Source organism: Pieris brassicae, chromosome 2 (genome assembly GCF_905147105.1).
Source record: "Pieris brassicae chromosome 2, ilPieBrab1.1, whole genome shotgun sequence".
Lineage (NCBI taxonomy): Eukaryota > Metazoa > Arthropoda > Insecta > Lepidoptera > Pieridae > Pieris > Pieris brassicae.
In genome coordinates, this window is record NC_059666.1 from 10,539,398 (window position 1) to 10,562,535 (window position 23,138).

Below are 23,138 nucleotides of genomic sequence, written 5' to 3' on the forward strand. Positions count from 1 at the left end.
ACTGAGATATATTTTATTTTCCATGCAAGCATTTGTTATCCGTAAATTCAAATTTACAGTTCGAAACGCGGGATTTTCCATATTAACACGTGAAAAAACTTCCTTGTAGGTATAGAAATAAAATAGGCTTCGTAGGAGTGTAATCGATCTTATCCCAACATTTTGAAAGTAATGATTCAGCATGGCTTTATTAGAAAGAGACAGTCATCTTCCTCTATGTCATTTTCACAGCGTAAATACAATTGGACAGAAAAAAAGAATATTACCAATTTCGAAAATTCGATCGCCTTTGGAATGATACATTATCTCCGGCTACAGTGATTTAGAAACTATTAAAACGAACTTGAAACTGGCATAAAATAAAAACTATTGCCATAGCTAATATTAAAAATGTAATAGCACAGCCGTGCAAAGCTGGCATAGACTAAAACGTAGGATTTTTTCCTTTGAAATATTTGTTATGTGAATATAAAAGCAATAAAGAGCAAAATACTGTGACGGGGCAAGCAAACAGAACTTTTAATTAAAAAATACTTAATAAGTATAGCACTACATAGTTTTGATTTATAATCTTCTCTACAAAGTACCTGGGTATATTTTATACTCCCTACTCTAGGTTTAACAATTAAATAATAAACTTTTCATGTTTTTATATAATAAATTAGAATGAAAATTATTGTCTGTAAGTCTGAACTTTTTCGACTTTGAAGATTGACCTTTTTGAAGAATTTGAAAAGTACCAATGAAAACCAATAATTAAATTTGAACGAAATTTTCAGAAACTTTTGTAGGGTAAAAGTGTGCAAACAACAATCAACGTGACCACACTAGTTTGAATAATTCTGGGATATAATCTAAGCTACAATTATACGATCACATGTAAGCGGAACCATAGAAAGAAAGCGGGAGCTCTCTCGGGCGGGAGTGAACACGTGACCTGCGCCCGAACACCGGTCGTGCACGGTCACTCACTCCGGAATTTATTAATGCGTAAAAAAACCCATAAAAGTACAGACAATGAAATTTGTATTTCCTTCAACATCCAATTCGATAGAATTTGAATTAGGTAAGTTACTTGATATTTACAAGACTATTTTTAATAAGTATTTTTGTTTAAGTAACCTGTTCTCTTTATTTTTTTAAGATAAACGTTTCCAATTTTATTCAATTAAAGTGCAATTTTGGTTAATTGTTGTCTACCTTATAAAATAAATATTCTTTAACTTATAAGTCTTTAAAAATATAATTAATTTTTACGGCTGACAACAACAACGCACTTGTGAGCCCTCTGGCATTATGTGTCCATGGGCAAAGCTATCCCTTAACATCAGGAGAGGATCCTACCCGTTTGCACCCTATCTGTAATAAAAGCTTAATTTACTATAGGTATCCATCTGCGTAAAGTAGTAGTACAGTAATTTGGGCAATATTGTATCTTCGTTGTAATATATAACGCTGTTAAAAACATCTGTATGTTTTTGAACATTGTTTACCTGAAACCCATTCCAGATACGCAAAACCTGTGTTGTTTACGATAAAATATTAAGGCGTAGATAAAAAATATGAATTTAAATGTAACGACGCAAATGCACACGATATGTCATGTGTCGGTTTTAAATAAAAAAGCTGGTATAACTAAAGGCTATGACGTATATTATATAATATTGTTTATAAAGAAGAAAGTTTTTGTATCTACATTATCTCTAAGTAACAGGTTATATTTATCACCTAAATATTTAAAAAGGAATGTTGTGTCAGAAGCTAGGGCCGCTAATTAGATTTATCGCAACTAAAAATACAATGTACAAAAGTAAGAAGGCGCTTTGTTGAAGACGAGTATCTTTACGGTATTTTGACATAATATATATGTATGTAATAAATATAAGATATTACGAAAAAAGACTCACATTATTTGAAGCAGGATTATCTTTCTTGATAACTTTCTTGCTATTCTGAAACTGAAAACAACATTGATCTTACTCATGTACTTGCTAAATATTTATAGAATTTTACCGGTTATTTATTTTCAGACAAGGCCATTGCGTAAAAACATATTTATCAAACTGCATTTAAGATTTTTGCAGAAAGCACAGTATAAATAAATGTACTTTGCTTGGTAACAATTTACGAATTTGATTTGAATGCAACGTGGATGAGTTGGAGCTTTTCTTTTATTCAGTTTTCGTGGATGTGTCTTTGTGATAGCTCGTTTCATTGAACTCAAGATAAATAATACACAGGTATATAATACAACAATTTGTATTATTCGTTATATATTTATATTTTTTGTATTAATTTATTGATACTAAAAGCTTTTCTCTAAGTACAAATTCAATAGCTTTTTGCTACACCTACATTACTTATTACCATTAGAATCGGTTTCCGAATACTTACAGCACAATGGAAGCAGCTGAATAGTGATGTTGAGGGTGAACTAGGGCTGGAGACTTGTAACACTTCAACAATTTCACAACTCGCGGTTTTGCCATTCACTACCTAAAATTAAACAAAATATATATAATATGGCTATGTGTTGTTGTCGGAGGTATACAAATAGAATTTTTAAATAAAAATAGTATAATATATTACATATACATTCGGAAACCTGTCTCTTTATGTTTTCTATATTTATAATTTGTTCGGTGTTGGAACTTTCTTATATATATATATATATATATAATATACGATATATTTCAATTCAAAATGATCATTTATAATTGGTTTGTGCTTTGTAGTATACGTTTCAAATAAATTAATACATTAATATTACTAACTCAGTATGAAATTAGTTCTTTTTTAATTCCTTAAAATAACTTAGGAAACTCTTGAAAATAAATTTATCACAGTACATTAATACGGTAAGTTATTGTTATATTTACTCTTTATGCTGGTTTTATCCATAAGGTATTAGACAAATTTATACTATCAACATTTATGTCATTGTAATAATCACGTATATTTTACTCTAAGGGCTAGTGATTTTGGAAAGTTACTATATCTTTGGTTTAAAGCCTTTTTTAATGAACCTACGAAGGAGTATAATTAACAGCTTGCTAAAGAAATTAACTTTTAAGCTACCTTTAATTAAATATTGTGGGTATTTAGTGAATGAACTGCATAAACGCTTTTTATTTTAAGTGTAATCTCATGTAAGCTATTAATGTAATTGTCTTTTTTATTATATATAATATAGAAGTATAGATATAATAAATGTAAATAGAAGGGAAAATATATATTTTAAATCGTTGGTGTAATAGTAAATATGCATTTACTTCATTAGACTATAATTGCAATCACGGGACGGAAAAAAATATTTAGCAAATTACTACGTAATAATGCTAATAATGGATACGCCACACAGCTCGTTATTTCATCCAACATATGCAAGTGTGTTTTTTTATAATTCGCTTTCCGCATTGCTATAATACCAGGCAAGAGTGTTCGACATGGTGTCCCACAAAAGATTACTTCGCAAGATTAAACTCATAGGAGTGAGAGTGGTTTAGTTCTACCTTGACTGCCAGACTACAACGAGTCTGCCTTGATGGTTACACAAACAACGAGATAAGTGACATTCGGAGTTCTCTCTCGCTCTCTTCTTTTTAATACATTTGAAAAACCTAAGCAATCTTCTAATGATGAGTGGAAACATATATAACTTTGCTGGTAACAACGCTGTAGTGTTTAACGCCAATTCTTGGAAACAGGCCACTATTGTAGCAGAGGAAGGTATTGAAAGACTTTCAAAATGGCTTCGAAGCAATCTATTACATCTAAATGTAATCAAAACAAACTTTAGTCGGTATTTCAAATCGTTCTAACACAACAATCAAACTTCATTCATTCATCAGTGCTGAAAATTCTTGGAGTTAAAAAGTCGATCCATTAGGAGTCGTTTCACTTGGCTGATGCCAAAAAGAGGGGCTGCTTTCTGACTACGATTCTTCTCCTTCCCTTCCTAAAATATCCAGAATGATTGACTCATTCAAATTTTCGCGACACAAACTGATCAAAAGTATTGAAAGCCTGCCTGAACCTCTGGACATCCGTTTCATGAAATCCTTGCTGCAGATTAAGGCTGGATAAGTATAATATTATATTAATTCTCTTTTAATCTTATGCATTTATCCAATAACAAGACAGACTAAACTGATATACACCTCACACACAAACATAAAATCACAAATCTACATACGTATACTACGACTAAATAGTATATTACAACCTTTTTTTTACATATGTAGGTATATTTTTTTTACATTTACCTGAAAATTATTGTATATATGAACCACGATATATAGTTTATCAATTCGGATAATATTCATTCCAAGGATTTTATTATAAAAATAGCCTAGCACAGGACTTGTATTTTCGTCTGTAATTTTTTGAAATAGAAATAACGTGAACTGAAGGTTCTTCAACTGCGTTTAAATGTTTGAGGGTAATGTTTAATCTATTGCATACTGGTATAAAATACGAATTAAAGACAATATAGGGAAGTAATTTAATATGTAAAGACGTCTTCGTATTTAAAACATAATGACGTACCATAAAAATGCAAAGCAGTATGTAAATTTATATCCGAACTGTTAATTTAAAAACAAAGATTGACGCACGATGCCACCTAGCAATATCATATGTTAATTCAAAAAGTGAGCATGTCAAATGTGGACATTTAGTTATTGTAACATATTATATGTTTTCTATTCATTAGATAGGTAATAATTATAATAATAAGCCTTTTTATTTCCTGTTATACAATAGTTGGTAGTTGCTATATTACAGTATTCCAGTTAGTAGGTTAGCTTAGATTATGTTAGTAACATATATACATCATTTATTTATGAATTAACCGGAACCCCGCTTTGGGTAAAGGCCAAAGATGCCCATTTTTGTCGGTCTTGTGCTATGGAGTACCAGTTTACATTAGATAGGTCTCGCCTCATTTTTTGTAGTCTGTTCCAGGCCCTTGATTCATAACAAATTCAATTGGTAAGTGCGTTACCTTTATGAATAAATTATAATTTTATTTAATCTTAAACCATATGGAGCATAATCATGCATGATTAAATAATTAATAATTTAATCGAGCTGTGATGTAATTGTTGATAAAATTATGAACTTGAGAAAACGAAACACAGGTTGCTTGAATATGTGGTTAAAAATAGACAAGCAAATGGACCAGTATTCTTTTAAATTATGATATTGATCTATTACACACGAGTTGAATGCGCCAATAAACAGTGTTGTGGCCTTGATTATGCGCGTACGAATGATAAGAGCCATGCTGTACTTACATTAGCACTAGCCTCGTTATAAACAGCCGAATAACTTTCCGGTGGAAAGTTGAATGGCAAGGCGGACATATCCGTTCTAATTCACAACACAAACACTATTGGAGGCCGTAGGGACACGATCAAGTCAAGTGGCAAGTATTCAGCAGATTCATTGTTCCTTATTCATCAACACACTGTGCCGCAATATCACCACGCGCGGGTGTCGGGGAGATCACTGACACTCCGTCGCGTCTGGACACGCACATATGCGGATTATCACGTTTTACGCCTTTAATGAGTAATGCAAACTTCCCTGTCGTAAAATTGGCCGTGTACGCCGGTATTGGCGCTATCGAAACGACCGACCCACTGCCCAATTGATTGCTAGCCTGCAGTGTATGGCGAGTGGACGAGTTATGCAGGCGATAAAGTCTACCTACATTTTTTACTATATAAAGTATTTCCGTGTTTACTTGAGACAGGTTTTTATTTCTGTGCGTTATTGAAAGGCTCGTTGATACTATTTTTATAAGTGTTTACTATTTGTGCACTAGTACCAATAATTATTAAAATTGCTTGAATGACGATTATAATTATATATTTTGAACTATTTCAACGTTTTACTAATTCGAAAGGTAAATCAAAAGTAAATTAATTCTTAAAAAATATTGGTCAATATATGCAAATGAGTATACATTAGCATAAAACCTTCAGTTGCTATTTTTAGTATTCATTAATGGTTAACTTCAATTAAACTTTTAAAAGGATCAATGAAATGATTATGAAATATATTTTGGTAGGTTTTACATATTATAATTACAATCACGTAAGTTGGCAGTCATTATGAAGTGAAGTTGATTTTTGGAACAAAATTACCACGATTTGTGTAATACTTTGAATAATATGAATTTCATTTCATTCATTTACGACATTGGTCTAAAACTATACAGCTTTTTTAATTACTTTACAATAAATAAATGTTATTTTAATACAATAAATTAGGTCTAAAGTATATTTATAGTCTTCCCATCTTATCTGTTTGCCTTCATTTTGTTTCAAGTACTCCGTATCCATTTTTACCTCTCTCATCATATAACCCAGTTTCTCCAATTTAGCTGTCGGTATGTGTATGCGTCTTTAAATTTTCTTTATTCTGTTTTGACATTGTTTTTCCTTTTACCAGTTCTTTATACCTAGCTCTGATAAACATGGCAAAATACACAAATTGTATATTTCCCTTCAGACACAGTGACCAGAACCTATTTAAGTGATGGCTATTCTTCTCTTCATCATTCTTCGGGGATTATAAGTTGTCCTAAATCAATATATTCACTTACGTATTTTATAATTTCGTTGTAAATTTTTAATAGTTTCTTAATGTACAGAAGTTGACCTAATTTGTCTTAAGTATTTTTAAGTGTTATGATAAATAAATTACCTAAGGGGCAGATATTTTGTGGTAAATTTTAATTGATAGTCTATATAGATGCCTTTGTAAAACTTACTCAATGCCAAAAATTTTCTTACCACGTCAAAATATTCTCATCTACCGACACTATTAGGAAAAAAAATTGAGCATTGACAAAGTTGTTGATGATTTCTCTGATTAATGATTGATTCATGATTTAGTTTAGGACAAGCCTCTATGTTATACCATAAGTGGTGAACGGAATAAAACACAGCGAGAAATTCATTTAATATTCATAATAATTTAACAAACTGAGAAACGAAATTTTATTTTAGATTTAAGAAAATAAATTAGTAAAACATACAAATAATTAGGTTAAATAAATAGTATACGTTAAAACTCATTATAAATAGTTCAGTCTTTTGATATTTGTAAAAGGGGGTCAAGCAGGACAAACAGATTAATGACGGAATAATTTAATAAATTACATACGTTAAAAAATTAAAAACAAGTATACGTATCCGTACGCACGATGTGTACGTTCATCTAATCGCTATAATTTTGCTTAATTAATCAAGTTTGTAAAATATTGTACGTATACGTGAGAAGTTGCAACGCCCTCTCCGCCGCGACGTCATTGCTCCTCTGCAGTCTTTGCATCGTGGTTTGGACTGCCGTGGTGATACCAGAACTCCGAAGGACTAATTTGGCCTGAAATAAAATGTATTTATTAATTTCAAAAAGGAGTTTATCAGTTTTACCTGATGTATGTGATTTTTTGTGTATTTGTCCACAATTGTCTGTCCACAATTTTTTTAGAAATATGGAGATGATGTTGTTTTATCAAAATCGGTTAAGATGTTTTTGAGATATCTACGCATTTCTGGATAGTGTAAACTTGGTAAATTACTTTATACCGTAGTTAGTATCTTGGAACGATAATTTAAGAACTTTTATATTTATTTTATTTTAGGCAAATAAAATTAGTTGTCTTTCATTTTTAACATCTTTGTTAGAACTGTGTTTGAACATACAAAACCCGTCGAAGTGATAACCTGTAACCGACTTTAATAAAAATAGGCTTTTATTAATAACATAGTTGACTAAAGTTGATGGTGTACCCGATGGTTATTAGCAGCAAGGGCCCATACAGCACGGCTGGCAGAAACTATCTCGGATGTGTCGCCGGTCAACAGCGAGCCTGATAATACTTCTAGAAGATCCGCTGGAACAAAAGTATTTTATAAAATAAAATAAAAAACAAGATGAATGTTCTGTCTCTCTGATTCAGTTTTGTGGTGGTTCTATTATGGAGAGTTCATTGTACATACGTGATTGAAGAAATGCCAATCTCTGATGATGGGCAGCGTGGGCCAGGGAAGTGAGTAATGGGCGTGGTATGGGCCTGAGTGTGGGCGAAGACAGCACGTTAATAAGAGCCGACGCCCCATCCGCGTGTCGGCTCAGGGCTTCACACAGTTTGTACCACGCTTCGGTGTACGAGTCGTTATTGCGTGCACGTAGTTTGCAGGCGCAGGATATTACGTCAGTCTGAAAATAATGTCTTTGGTTTACACGTCAATTTAAGTAAAGTTTTATTACACGATAAACATGTTACCGCCATCGAACGTTCGATGCCACTCGCGAGTGCATTCATAATTGGTACGCTTTCTTCTGGAAGTTTAAAGTTTTCTTGAATGAGCCTAATTTAGACTTTCCCTCCAATGACCGCGTAACTGTACGTTCGATATGTCGACGCTCAGTACCCCAAGGCTGGGTGTGGCTATAGGGGAGTGTCTTTGAAGGGAAGTGTAGCGATGAAAGATATCTATTGACCATTAACGCCATTAACAAAATTAATTAATTAATCTTTTATTCACAAAGTTTTAAGCTTACCCTAAACGACATGCCTTACATTTAAAAGTATTGACGTAGATTTAAGTAAACACTTGCGAAAAAAAATTATACTATTAAGTTTTATACGTGATAATAAATGGCGCTATATGATTGCCCTTTTGGCCTCAGATTATAGTGACCGTTTTAACGTTAAATACAAGTAGGTTATCAGTCTTCTAACATGATCATTTTAAGGGTCTACTTTAATTGCGTATAAAGGAAGCAAATCTATCACTTCCTAGGACGATATCTGTCTCAAAAAGAAAAATGTATGTTTGTTTAATCCTGTCCTTTTTTGTGGCACTCATTGCATATCATGTTAGTCAGTGAAGCGGCAAAATTGTTAGACATGATTAATTTATAATTAGTATGGATTTTATTAAAAAAACATTTCATACGGATTTTTCCTTTGGTAAATGTTTGAACCTTTTTATATATATGTGATCTATCTTTGGCTACATATTTAATATTATTTTTTTGTATATATAATATATAATTTATTGTAGCTGTGGGAATACAAAATAAATAAATAAGTAAAGATTTACTTTTAAGTCCTAAAACTATTAGGAAGTTAACCTACTAGTATTAATGAATACAAGAAAATATAACGTCACATTTTACATGCTTGCATCACTTATTTTAAAACATAAATAACAAACTAACAAGGAAAAACACAATCAAACAGTAAAAGCTAACTAGAAATTAAATAGAAATTTAAACCTCATTAAGAGCGACACAACAACACGGTCAGTTGGAAGATTGTTGTTAAATGAATTAATATTTTCATTAATGTTAAGAATTCGAGGTTAGCCTATTCACTGGAGCATTAAAAGAAGCAGAAAAGCGAGCCATAGGTACATTAGTTGTTTAGTTCTGGTAGGATTACTGGCTTTTAGTTCTTAAAGGATTACTAAATTTTAGTTCTTAAAGGATTACTAACTTTTAGTTCTTAAAGGATTACTAACTTTTAGTTCTTGAAGGATTACTAACTTTTAGTTCTTGATTCGATGGATTACGAAGAAAGAAAAAGGTTATTATATGTTAAAGATTAGAAAGAAGGTCGGTATGGGTATTAAAGTTAAATATTTTATACAAAGACACTAGGTCACTGTAATCACGTCTTTGTCTTAGAGTATATAACTCGAAATGGTCCAAACGAGACTCGTACGTTTCTAACCACGCAGGATAACCAAGGAAATTTAGAAAAAAGTCTACCTTTAGTAAAGGGAATATTTCAAGTGGAAACCAAAATACCTTGAGTATAAGGGACCGACAGTGCTGGTTCGGCGTGCAATGTGTGAGCACTCGCAAGGCGAGCGGCAACAGATGCGAAGCACGAGGACGCGAAGCCTCGCGACTTACCAGAGCACACACTTCACTCGCGAGGCTACGTCCGGATACGCAGGCGCACATCGCGCTCCAGCCTGTAATGAGAAATATATGATACAATTTCGTCTACTTAAAACCAGCTCGTGTAAAGGGCCTATTTCATATATATGTCGGAGCAACGGCGCTAGTGTCAGCTGTCATTGTCTTTATGTGTCACAGACCTCGTATCGTATTAACAACGGAAATGTCTAAAACGTAGATTACTAGATTTAAAAACAATGCTTAAATCCATGTTATGAAATGAATATAAGAATATTTGTAAACTATTCGTCGCAATTACGGCCCGTTCTACAAAAGTTACCTTTCGGATTGTCATTAGTAAACGTAAGCAGCAAGTGCATGATTGTATCCCGCAACGGTTCCGTCATCATGTACCAGGGCCACAGCTTGTTGTGAGAGGTGACGTCTTCGGATAAATGCTCCTTACTCGGGGCACAGTCTAGCATCGAACTGTTAGCCAACGTCAGGACCCAATAGAGATTGTTTAGTATTGGCTCCTGTTAAAGTTAAAAATATTTTTTTATGTATTTAATAAAAACGTGTTATTTATTTCGAACCCATACTTTCGGTTATAACGCGAGTTGTGAAACCATTAAAGGACGGTGAAATTAATTATACGACTATTTATTACAATTAATATTATTTAAATTATATCTCTATATCATACATAAACTGACATTTCGGGACCAAATAAAAAACGAAATTAAAATTTGCACAAAATAAATTGAATTAAATAATCAAAAGAAAAACGGCCTAAGAGAAAAGTGACAATCCTTGGAGGAAGCCTATACCTACGTAAGGGGTTCCTAAAATTTTAACTTATAAAATATTATATATTATATATGTAACAAATACATTAATTTGTTTGTATAATCATATTGTTAATTTTAGTAGAAAATTTAAGACTTTTTATCATAATATGACGTTCCTAGTAACTTTGTAGACAAAAATACACTTATCCAATTAAAATATCAGATATATATCATCGTCATTTAGATGTAACTAAAAAGAATCTTAAAGCAATTATATAAAAAAAACATCAGCACTCACCGAATTAGCATTCCGAATGACTTCCATAGGTTTCCCCTGCAAGGACAGTTTATCCCTAAAAGCCTGCAGAGCAAGGTTCAGCACTCTGGGGAATTGGCGATGAACCGCATACATACGACTGCGAGGACTGACAGAGAGTACTGACGCCATACAGGAACATAGAGAGGACCAGGTATCGTCTGAAAGGAGATTAATTTATAAAGCAATCAATAACTAAGATAGTTTTTAGACGCTTTGGCCTAAGAGAATCAATATAAATCTTAAACTCCTAAACAGTTGGACAGATTTTAATGCATTTTATTATTTAAGACAGCAAGCGGGCATTGCTGTCTTAAATACTGCTGCGACAAATACTATTATTCATTTTAAAAAACACATTAACGGAACACATACCAACACTTACAAAGAACACATGACATACAAAAACACAATACATGCATGTGGATCAATGACAAATTTTTAATCAGCCCAAATATATTTATTCATCTATTTCTTATAGTAGTTTTAGTTACAATTATTCTTATTTTCTATTTTTTTCTACTATTTTTATTATTATATTCTTTTTCTTTTTTGGGTCAGAGGCGAAAACTAACTGTTGTGGTCACTGGCAGAGTGACCATCGCTTTGGAACAGATCTGCTCCACAGCATAATGCTAAGACAGGGTCAGTTACTTCCACAACGCAGTAACACTTAAAATATACCTTACTTCCTTTTTTCTTCCCATAATTATTTGCTATTTGTTTTTGTGTGTTTCGTTAGTAGTAAAAGAGACAAGAAATTATACAATAAAAATAAAAGTAAACTAAATAAAAAAATATTAATATGCAATTCAAATTCTTCTAAATTTCTTAGGAATTGTTATTATTAGTGACGGATCAACAGTGAGTACAGCATCTTACGCCTGAAGACATGGAGATTATCATAAAATTGATCTACTTAGCTCAAAGCGTCGTTTAACGCAGATATAGAACTGATTAAAGGAGGCTTACAACAGACGTTGGTCCTCACTGCCCGAACGTACAAAAGAACTGATGTGTTTCTTGTGTTTCTCTTTAAGAGGAAAAGCACTTAATTTAGAACATTTGGTAAACCTACCAAGTTATTTAAAATATTATTAAGAATGATAATGTTAATCAGGTGGCGTCTATCGCTGAGTGATTGCAGATGAAAGAAAGCCAGTATTTTTTATATTATTGTAACCAAATTGGCCCCAGATTAAATGCAAACAAACAAAATATAAATCCACAGGGACACACTATACTAACGTTTAGCTGTCTCTTGAAGAGGGAGGTCCGCTTGGCTATTGCTCCATCATCACCGAATGGCGATGATGAGGCGGCAGTAGTAAGGAATACATTACCTTGTCTCGTCAAAAAGATTTTCTTCTCCAAATGTTCCTTGAAGATCTCCATTAATATCTTGCACAATTCCTCAACCATGTACTCCGGCTGGCAATCACTCAAACCGACGCTACCCGACTGCACGTTGTCTATGAATGTATGTTTGTTTTCTTTGCGAATCGATTGCGCCAATTGGGTTAAACAAAACATCGCGGTTGACTGCAATTCTGTAAATATCATTTACTCGCTGGTAATCTCAATTTCGGCCACAGATCTGGCCGCTCGCGTGCCTGATGGGCTAGGTCCTACACTTTAAAAATCAGTTCCAATTAGTATTGTCTTTTGTTAACGTAGCTTTTACACGTTGAAAGAAAACACTTTTTAACCAGATTGATGCTATTGATTATTATAAACTTATAATTATTTTACATTTTTTTCCGACGTTTCGCGTGCTTTACAGCGTGCGTGGTCACGGTGACTTAACTTTACACTTGACTTTTATAATTATAAGTTTATAATAATACATACCTTCAATCCGGTAAAAAGTCTTTCTTTCAGTTCTAATTAAAAAACTTTATAGACCATTTGATATATACAGAGTGTCAAGCGATGGTCCAGAGATGGAGCACTCTTAGAGGAACCTGAATAGCTAAATTATTACTCTAAGATCTAGGTTGGAAATCGATTGGGCTATCTAATGCTAACAATTTTGTTTAGTTCGTTTAGTTTACGAGACAAAATATATAAATTAGTATTGCTCCTGAAGATTTTTTTTATACAGAACTGAACAGACGTTTGTTCCACAATCCCACCTGATCATAAATGAGATGGGCCGTGTTGGAGAGCTGTAGAGAACTCATGAGAATGATGTAATCCTGCAGATTCTGAAGTCTTATATATCTGATTAGGTTTCAGTTTCGATTAATCATAAATCAAATTACCTATATCATCACTTTCCAAGAACTGCAAAAGCATTTCAAATAATAAATTCGAGTTGTTTTTCTTCAATTCCCACCACAAGGTATCGCTAGCTGATGTATCGTTTAGTAAATATCCTAGTAGTAGCGTAGCCTGCGTGCGCGCAAAGATTTGGTTATCAGCTGAAAAAATATTTAAAAATCTATACATAATGGAATTATTATATGTTATATGTTTTGAGGGTTTTAGAATAACTCAACTCGAATTCAAAATAACTTTATTCTTTTTATTTAGTGTACTTGTTAGACTTAAGATCGTCAACAGAAAATATATAAAAATGATTCTAAATAAAAATTATTACCAGTTCTCAAGGCGTAAAACGGGCTTGAACAACTGGCAAGAAACTATCCGCCACTCTTTTTAATCGCCTAGTTTTGAATCATACAAATTCTTTGTAAGGCAGGGCAATTCCAAGGATTAGGATGATTTAAATAATGGTCAAATTTATAAACAGCTTAATTTATTAAGTTACGTTTCACGAGAGTTTTGAATTTATTCAGTGATAATTCTCTAATTGTACGAGCCATGGCTGTAAATTTTGCTCACTCATGTTTTCTTAGTTTTATAAGCGTGGCGATTTCCTAAATAGTTAACATTTCATTATTTCGCTTACATTCTATTGTTGTAAACGATTGGATATTCTTTAAGCGAGGGAAGCACCAGCTCCGGGGTCACTGGTACTATCTGCCAGGCGCCAACTTAACTTTTTAATCAGCGCCTGTGCACTTGAACCCCACGGCCCAAGAGTCTCTACTTCAGAGGGAACAAAATCGAAGTTGGAGGCAAGACTCTTATATTTGTGCCGTTTATTATTTTCTGCCTACTCTGCGCTTCCCCAGCTTTTTTGCTGTTCCGAGGGAGGTGAGACGGGGAAAACGTGTCCACACAAGTAGCATTCATACCAAGGCCCGTCCCATCTCCCATCATCCTTCAAGGGACATCCCATCCGGCCGCCTGCCATCGTCTCTTGCGATGCCTTTGTATAAACTTGATACAATCTGGATATTCAAAATTATCGATAAACGACTCTGATGACATGCATTTAAAAAATTCAGGTGTTTAATGACATAATTTATAAGTGATTACAGCTTATCTATCAAATAATTTAATTAATTCTTTAATATCTGATAAAATTCCAATACAACGATTCACTTATACTTTGACCGATATTTTTATTTAATATCGATAAAAACATTTTTTTCAAGTTAGTTATTTTAATAATCTAGCGTCGCAACTACCCCTTATTTTATGTTAGTTATAAGCTCATGTTTGAAACTATTAAAGCCAGTTGACACCCAGCTTCAAATAAAAAGTTACATTTATATCAATCCTTAAAATAACCGCCACCGAACATGAATCGGTTTAAAATATTTAAAAACATTATATACAGGACTAGATTACCATTCATTGTAGGCAACATGTTTCTTTCGTAATAAATTACTTAAATACCATTCGTAAATATAACGAACCGTTACTTAAAATCTCTTCTAAGTAACGTAATTACGTATAGAAAATAGAAAAACTAACCTTCAATGGGTCGCAAACTGTTAATCAGGTTATGTAAGCAGTCCTTAGTAGAGGCTAGAAGTGCGCGTACGCACTTATGTCTCACCGCGACGCATAGAGTGCGACAGATACTACCGCTGATACTGTCCTGCTCTAACATACCCTCTGACCGACTTAAACATCTGGTAAATACAATTTAAACTGTAAAAATGTTTTATTTAAATTCGATAGGACTGGTAGGACAGTTGGTTGGTTCAGCAGTGTGAAGGAAAACATCGTGAGGAAACCGGCTTGCCTTAGACCCAAAAAGTCGACGGCGTGCGTCAGGAACAGGATCTGGGCTGATCTCCTACATGCATATTAGATTAACAAATGATTATAAAACAGATACAGAAATCTGAGTCCCAGACCTAAAAAGGTTGTAGCGCCACTATTTTTTTAACATTTGGTAAAATGAGTTTGACAGACACATAAGTGCATATATATGACCTAACATATGGATGCCAGACATGGGCACGGAACCATAAACACCTTCTAAAACTACACGCGAAAGAGAAAAAAGGGCATAATGTAAGGGAAGACAAGGTCAGAAAGAAAACAAATGTGGAAGATGTTTTACAAAAAATAACACGATATAAATCAAGTAAACAAGTCGTATTCACTACTGAATGACTGCACCGACATTGGAAAAGAAAAGATATAGCCAACTCAGGCGACGGAGGATTGATCTGTCAAACCAGCGAGGGTTGTCGGTCACAGTTGCACGGGATAGAAATAACAGAAGATACGTGATCCAGGACACACTGTACACCTTTGCCATGGCTTAATGCACTCACATAAGGTATTTCGGAAACCGTGAGTTTGATGAAATATTAATATAGGGAAGATATTTTACATAATTTTACGTTTAGCAAAAAACTTAACAATTCTTTTCATCTCTTTCTCAGAAGTTAATTATTACGAATAGCGAATGGTTTCAAAATATACGAACCGAAACATCACCCTATAAAGACCCCGTTCATTCCAACTTTGTATAGGACTATTCTTCAACATTGAAACGTTTGTGAACACATCGGCGATAGCTGTAATTAGATCGCCAGTCGGTGGCGGCTTTTCAAACTCATGGGTCGGTGACACGCAGATGTCTTGGCTCTTTTGACTGCGCACTTCCAGTTCCGATCTCTTCTCTAATAAAGCGAATGGCATGTTTGGTTCTGGAAAAAAAGCCTGATTAAATTAGCTTATAAACGCATTTTTATCAATAGGTTGCTGATCGAATTTAACCACAACTTAGGTGTAAGTGTGTAATGACTTGTAAGTATTTATAGCTGTGAAAAGTTTCGATTTTGTAGTTTAAGTTAATACATTTAGATAGTTTTTTAAATTATCTTTAGTGTTTGTGAGCAGTGTAGGTTCAAATCGCGTCGATTCACAAATGATTTTAAGTGCGTATTTAACTCGCTCTTACAATGAAGGAGGACTTTTTACTAGGTAAGTATTTATAGCTGTGAAAAGTTTCGATTTTGTAGTTTAAGTTAATACATTTAGATAGTTTTTTAAATTATCTTTAGTGTTTGTGAGCAGTGTAGGTTCAAATCGCGTCGATTCACAAATGATTTTAAGTGCGTATTTAACTCGCTCTTACAATGAAGGAGGAACTTGAGGAACGCCTTAGATACAAAAAGTGAGCATTTGTCAGGCACAGGTCTGTTCGTGTGCTTGCTTATTATTTTTATAAATCCATATATAAAAAAAAATACATATATTTATGTGACGCTGGAACACAAATTGAATACAATTTCTTACGTCCACCGAAGCGTCGACATTCATTACAATAATAATATACTTAAAAACAAAATGAGCTATTTAAATTAATTTAAATTGTAAATTCAAACAAGGCAACAAGGTTTACAATCATAAACGGTTATAATAATATATATAAATTAAATAAATGATTATGTAACATATACATTAATCAGAGGCCCACTCCTAAGAAGTCCTGTAGGAGTTTTTAATTTTTAATTAAACTACCACTGATCAAGATAGCACAATTATTAAAATTACTTACCAGGATAGGATATATCGTTCGAATTACAGCTGTTACAGAAGTCTATTAAAATTTGTAAACACTCTTCCACGAAACTGTAATCATCTAGGGACATCAGTAGATCCCTTTCTAACACCTGAAAGCAATACAATATTTAGGGAATATTTAGCAACCTAATATACATAAGGGATTCGTAATCGCGTTGGTACGTAAAAAAATATTTTATAATTTTATATAATATGTCGCAACATTACGTAAATAATTTTACAAATTATTCCGACCTTGATGAATGGAATGAATTTCCCTAGGAATGGAATTTCAAATCGGTGTCCCAAAAAATTGGGAAAACAACCCGGCATATACATCGTTGTCTGATATCAACTTTCTAAGTAGGTACCAATTTCATTTAACAGTTATAGTATCAACTAAATCTCAGTCGTAACACATGAACACGACCCACAAAGACGACAAGTCTAAATTATACAACGTATAAAAAATAATCTATGTAAAAAGTCGAGGTCAAAATAAAATCATTTCTAGACAATACTGCGTTGTATTTACAACGGCAGTGACTTGCAAATTCACTGATTGAAATATTTTATGAGAATTTATGATAATCCAGACAATGAACAATAAATATATAGTCTTTATGACCATGAGGTCATATAAATGTCGACAGATTTATTTATTTATCAACACTTCGTTGCATGTACAGAAATATAGTGCATAAACTGGCGGACTTAACGCTTTCGAGCGATCTCTTCCAAGCCAACCACTGAGCACTTTTACGCAAGTGCACTAACACAAGACATAAAGTTAATTAGACAAAACTAATGGAACAAAACAAAGCAATCAAAACATATATATGTAAACAGCGAACAAGATAATAATAATAAAGAACTCATGAAAAAGAAAAAATGCACATGAATTGTACGATATCGAAGGGTAGTTTATGTCATTTATAAATATATATATTATTTAATATTAGTAGGAAAAAAACTTGAGCGCGTCTAATGAGTCTTATGGGGAAACCTAAGGATCAGTGGTTAAGCGCATTCACAACACGTTCAAACCCCAGCTGTGGACAAATGTTTTTTACTCATCAACTGCTTCTACAGTGAGTACTTTCCACATTCTGTGTATAACAAATTCGTAATAAATTAAACAAATTCAAAATTCAGAATCTTTTATTACACAATAACATTAAGTACATATACATTAAGTTTTATATATTAAATGTAAATACGCAGTTGTTATGTTAGCATATATATCGCCTTGAAAATTGCCGTAACTGGTATTCTTGTTTATAAATGGTTTTATTCCAGTTCTTGCTGTGAATACAGAAACTTTAAAAAAAAGTAGTCTCTCGGTAATTAAATTAATTCGTAGCATAATATTCAGCTTCTGGTATATACTTTCAGAAATTATCGTAATCGACCAAAGACCTCATCTATACATTAGCAACATAAATGTGAATCTGTACAAAACTCTGCTGCGACCAGTGGTTCTGAAACCTGGACACTTCGCAAGAAAGACAAGCTAGTTCTAACAAGCGGAAGTTTCTTGGAAAAATCATAAATTCAACAGGCTTAAGTGACATTTGCACCGAATGGCGGACGACAGAACCTCAAGGTCCCTACTGAACACTCCCTTAGGCTGCATTGATGGGATGGAGTTGTCAAGGACCTCGAAACAAAAGGTATTGAAGATGGACGCAAGAAGTACGAAATAGAATGCGATAGCGAAATATACTTGAGGAGGCTAAGGGCTTACATTGCTGATGGTGATGATATAAATGCGAATGGAAGACAATGAGCATCCAATCGTTAAATCGGAATCCTTCACACAACTTTACTAATTATATTTGTATTGCAAATAACGTTGAATAAACATTCTGAGCTAAGAACTTTGTTTGACTTAATTAATATCCAAAGTACATTTCGTAATTCGTTGACTAATAAAGAAACTTTTATTTATCTTTAAATAAGATTGAATTTACTAAAATATATTCGAAATTTGAAAGGTATTTTATCGTACTTGAGGACCCAATATATATGAGACGGGCGTTGCAAAAAAATTTATTACCGTGAATATCTTAATTATGTACATTTACAAATAAGTATTAAGGCTACAGATACTTGATTGTAAAACGGTCAAAGTCCCGGCTCAAACGCGGAACGGTTCATACTAATCTCTGAAGCAATATAAAACTGTAATAATAGACTTTATTTGTAAAAGTATTTTTTATCAACTGTGTGAAATTTAAATTTCAAATATATAATAAAGTTAACTAATCAAATTTTATCATAATTAATTTATTACACAATTATTATACACGTCTAAACATCGAAGTCCGTCAAAACCGCCTCATTACAAAAAAAAACAGCACAACACTATTAAATCTTTGATACAATTTTTTAAGCAAATTTATAAATACAAAACAGGTCAAATCAGCTTAATTCTACAATACTGTAAAGGCATGGCACTCCGCATACATCATATTGGTTTAAATCGTAACCATATGCCACCTTTGTTTTTGAGCATAACGCTTCTCGGATCAAATTGAATACTGGGTGTGGTTTTAGAACATGGTTCAACAACGAAGTTAGTGAGGATTCCAGTGAGACCGGCTACAACTGTTAGTTGACCGAAGCGCGCTCCTGAAAGAAATGATACAGTGTTATAGTAAGTAATCTATTTATTGGAGAGGGCAGATTCCCAAAAGAATTAAAGCAAAATTATTAATAAACATATCAAAATAAGTCTAACTCGTGCTTAACATCTTTATATTACTGGTTACAAATGCTTTTCAATACTCGTGTTCAAGATTATATAATATTGCACTTTTATCCGTTATAGACGTTAAATTGAAATATATTATTATACAATTCTTTGTAACGAAAATACCTAAGACCTACTGAACATATTTCACAAATTCTATCCCAATTGGCCTGCCTAATTATCTCATTTATTATATAATGAATATAAGATTCTGAGCCTAACGGCGTGGACGTTCCCTTCATCGTACGATTTTTTAATGCGCACATAGACATTCAATCAGGGGTTCGAAACGATGAGGACGTCCTTAGGGATGATTTTCGCTTTTGCTATGAGGCCAATACTTCTCTAAGTTGATATAACTATTTAAACCAATTTGATTAACCGAATCAACAACACAATATAAATATATGATGTACATGTTTTATCTATATCCATTTCCTTTGTTGAATGAACAAAGCTAACAAACCATTGGTACTATCAACAAATGGTTTGATATAACTATACGTTATATTAGCCGGGAAACTCATGTATGCCAACAAAAAAGAAAAACTAAACATCGATCAAGTCGGCGTATACCTCCACTAACCACTGATTGGCAAGAAGGCCTTAGTAGCTAAAATTGAGAATTCCCACATATCCTTAGCGGCTTCGAAGTGACTTGTAAGCATATCATTCTTATAGGCAAACCTTCGTAACCATAGCAACAACGCGGTACTCAATTTTGTTCCTTGTAATAATACGGTCCAGCAGAAATTATATACATATAACACTCAAATTACATTTTTTAACTTTAGGTTTATTTACTATATGTTTATGTACATGATTTCGCTATGATTCGCTAAATCATTTTATGAAATATTGATTAAAATATAATATAGTTGCCAGATGAATTTTATTATACTTCGAATATTCTTAAACAAGAAAGCTTTACAGTTCACTAGAGATAAATCGAATTGATAGTTCTATCATCGAATGTAAACAAGGCTGACTTTCACACTTGTGCGCTCTGAGATTAACCTCCAACGATACTGCGTACACTGCATAATTTGTTATGTTGAAATTACAAACGAGTACATAAAAAGATTTAACCACGCTAATATTAGATTTGTAATGTACTCCCTACTAACATAGGCTATATTATTAATGAATAAATTAAAGTGAAATTGTTATAGTTACTTTTAAAATAACGTGAATCTTCCCAAAAGTAAATTGACATACACTTACCGGGACAACTTCTTGGTCCATCACCAAACGCTAAAAACGCTTGAGGATTTACACCTTCGCTGAAACGTTCTGGATTGAATTTATCCGGCTCCGGGAAATATCTAGCGTCCCTCTGTATACAATACAAAGGAATAAGCACTGCATCTCTCTTCTTAAAACTAAGCTCTGTTCCTTCCAGAGTGCAAGGAGTCGTGCACAGTCTCGTTGTGAGAGGTGTGGGTGGATACATTCTCAAAGTCTCCATCACGGTTTGGTTCACCAGCCGCATCGCACAGACCGCATCATAATTCACTCCATTACACCTTTCCAAGCATTCTCTAATCTCGGTCCTAAGTTTAGTCTGCAAATCGAAATCTTTAGCCAGCTCATACAAACAAAATGATAGCGTGGTGGCAGATGTTTCCAATCCAGCGAGCATGAAGATAAAAGAATTCGATGTTATCAGCGCATCAGTCATACGAAATTCTTTCTCAGTTTTTTGTACGTTTAACATCAGCTGCAAAAAGTCATGCCTTTGAACACCCGTGGTGCGTCTGGTTGTCAACACTTGGTTTATGATATCGGTAAAAAACACTTCAACGTGTAGCGGATACGTCTTGAGATTCAAAAACTTAAATAGCCATGGAAAAAATGTTCTACAATATCTTTTAAGTATAGTGGAGCGATCTGTCTTAAACATTTTCTGAGACATAACTAAAAATGGCGATTCGGGATTCTTCATCGATCCAGGGTCCACGCCGAATGCACAACTGCCAATCACATCGGTGGTGAATCGGCTCATTAATTGTGGAACATTGATTTCGTCAGAGGGTTCCAGGTTCAGTGCTCCCTTGAAACCATTTGCGCATTCCGCAATCAATGGGAACATAGCTTTCATTTTTGCAGACGAAAATGAGGGAGTAACTATATGTCTCATCGCTTTCCATTCAGCTCCACTCATATTTGCCAAATTTCTGAGTAGGGGTTCTCTTTTGGTGTCTGTTGAGACCGATATACGATCGGTGAAGCTCTGGAACTCTTTCGATAACACACTTTTAATAATATCTAAGTCTATCAAAAACAGTGTTGGTCTCCGAGCTTGAAAAATGCCAACATATTTCTCATTCTTATAAAAATCATAAAAATATTGTAACATGCTGGTATAGCTGCGCCTCATTGTTAGAGTTGCGCCAAAATTTCCGAAAATGGGACACGGTTCTCTATATGGTACATTTCTTAAAACCCAATACTTTCTTCCATTCGTCGCATAATGAAGAATTGTTAACAGTAACACTAAACACAATACAATTAAAAGTAATGGAATAAAAAACGGCATTATTATCACTGTTATTACACTCGACTGTTGTAAACAACGCGTGGCCGTCAAAAGCGAGAGCTGAGTCGCGGCGTCCGCGTGCAACGACGGCGAGCGGTGAAATAAGCAGTGTCGATTGTCGGTATGCGCAAGCGTCAACAACCAAGACTCAAGATAAGCTTGACAGCCGGCGTGCTTCAAGGCCACGTAGTGTTGACGTACCCCGCCCGTGACTCGAATTTATGCCCGCATGTCGTGCGCAAGGGTGCTATTACACAAAAGGCTATTTGACACGAATATAAACTGTTAATCAGAGTAATCTGTGTAAAACAGATTTGCAAATTATCATTAATTAAAGAATCTAGAATTAAACAAATTGATATTTACGTGAATCATTTGACACAAAATAATCACAACGGACGTGATTTATTATAACTTTTAAGCCAATATTAATAACAACAGTAAAAATAACAATTTTAACAAATAATATAATATTTGACAAGATTTTAAAAACCATATTCAAACTATATAAAATATAAAAAAAAAACTCTGAATGTATCCTGTTTAAACTATTTTACCCTTAATCTTTATATATATCAGTCTACTGTACGTGTGTATGTCACTGAACTCCTCTTAAACGGCTGGACCGATTTAAATGAATTGTAGGTGTATGGGTGGCGCCCTGGACGGTTTAAATTCACACATCAGCCCGGCAGATGACGCTGTAGTAGGTACTTTCATACTTTGTCCTAATATCCTAATATCCTTATCGCTTGAAATTTCGTGCGGGCAACGTCTGTCGGGACCGCTAGTATTATCTAATATGTTTAAAAAGACATCATACAGAATATACAAAGACGGCACCATTGTTACTAACTACTACTACTACTAAAATGAACAAGAACGCTTCAGAGAATTTCAACATTGATTCAACAAATGCAACGAGCA

The 23,138-nt window shown here is 33.6% G+C and overlaps 3 protein-coding genes and 2 long non-coding RNA genes across 9 annotated transcripts in view; 2 read left to right on the forward strand and 3 right to left on the reverse strand.

Annotated features, from left to right (window-relative positions):
- The window catches only part of LOC123719427 (inositol-trisphosphate 3-kinase homolog), a 61,728-nt gene extending 56,046 nt beyond the window's left edge, over window positions 1–5,682 (reverse strand). The window contains exons 1-3 of the mRNA XM_045676181.1: window positions 5,298–5,682; window positions 2,395–2,496; window positions 1,908–1,958 (exon numbers count right to left, since the gene is read on the reverse strand). Coding sequence (XP_045532137.1) covers window positions 1,908–1,958; window positions 2,395–2,496; window positions 5,298–5,366 — 222 coding nt within the window. The 5' untranslated portion in view covers window positions 5,367–5,682. The remainder of the gene's footprint in view (window positions 1–1,907; window positions 1,959–2,394; window positions 2,497–5,297) is intronic.
- On the forward strand, window positions 483–2,527 carry LOC123719462. Of its 3 annotated transcripts, none has more exons than XR_006755526.1 (4): window positions 483–591; window positions 780–1,066; window positions 2,031–2,240; window positions 2,397–2,527. It is a non-coding gene; the product is annotated as an uncharacterized LOC123719462 (long non-coding RNA). The 3 variants fall into 3 exon arrangements; XR_006755532.1 differs by having other exon boundaries at window positions 572–616; XR_006755537.1 differs by lacking the exon at window positions 483–591 and adding an exon at window positions 662–682.
- Window positions 5,683–6,974: 1,292 nt separating the features above from the next.
- Window positions 6,975–23,138, reverse strand: part of LOC123717817 (rotatin-like) — a 41,602-nt gene continuing 25,438 nt past the window's right edge. For 2 of the 3 annotated variants that reach the window (XM_045674035.1, XM_045674042.1), the window contains exons 23-33: window positions 16,913–17,027; window positions 15,836–16,058; window positions 14,866–15,026; window positions 13,302–13,460; window positions 12,381–12,587; window positions 11,020–11,198; window positions 10,271–10,466; window positions 9,835–10,004; window positions 8,016–8,235; window positions 7,806–7,909; window positions 6,975–7,395 (exon numbers count right to left, since the gene is read on the reverse strand). In XM_045674035.1, coding sequence (XP_045529991.1) covers window positions 7,258–7,395; window positions 7,806–7,909; window positions 8,016–8,235; window positions 9,835–10,004; window positions 10,271–10,466; window positions 11,020–11,198; window positions 12,381–12,587; window positions 13,302–13,460; window positions 14,866–15,026; window positions 15,836–16,058; window positions 16,913–17,027 — 1,872 coding nt within the window. In that variant the 3' untranslated portion in view covers window positions 6,975–7,257. Of the gene's footprint in view, window positions 7,396–7,805; window positions 7,910–8,015; window positions 8,236–9,834; window positions 10,005–10,270; window positions 10,467–11,019; window positions 11,199–12,380; window positions 12,588–13,301; window positions 13,461–14,865; window positions 15,027–15,835; window positions 16,072–16,912; window positions 17,028–23,138 lie in introns of all 3 variants that reach the window. The other variant, XM_045674052.1, reaches the window with a different exon arrangement.
- On the forward strand, window positions 14,975–18,794 carry LOC123717857. The gene is made up of 2 exons (XR_006754885.1): window positions 14,975–15,029; window positions 17,880–18,794. It is a non-coding gene; the product is annotated as an uncharacterized LOC123717857 (long non-coding RNA).
- LOC123717842 (cytochrome P450 6a2-like) lies at window positions 18,652–22,472 on the reverse strand. The gene is made up of 2 exons (XM_045674086.1): window positions 20,897–22,472; window positions 18,652–19,551 (listed from the first exon to the last, which is right to left on the reverse strand). Exons 1-2 carry the CDS (start codon window positions 22,209–22,211, stop codon window positions 19,388–19,390), a joined length of 1,479 nt encoding a protein of 492 aa, XP_045530042.1. The 5' UTR covers window positions 22,212–22,472; the 3' UTR covers window positions 18,652–19,387.

Bases quoted from the DNA above. Each gene is read 5' to 3' on its own strand.
- LOC123717842 (XM_045674086.1), bottom strand. From the start codon at position 22,211: ATGCCGTTTTTTATTCCATTACTTTTAATTGTATTGTGTTTAGTGTTA. The intron at 19,552-20,896 runs GTAAGTGTATGT...CATTTCTTTCAG, and splicing joins TGGACCAAGAAGTTGTCCCG to GAGCGCGCTTCGGTCAACTA.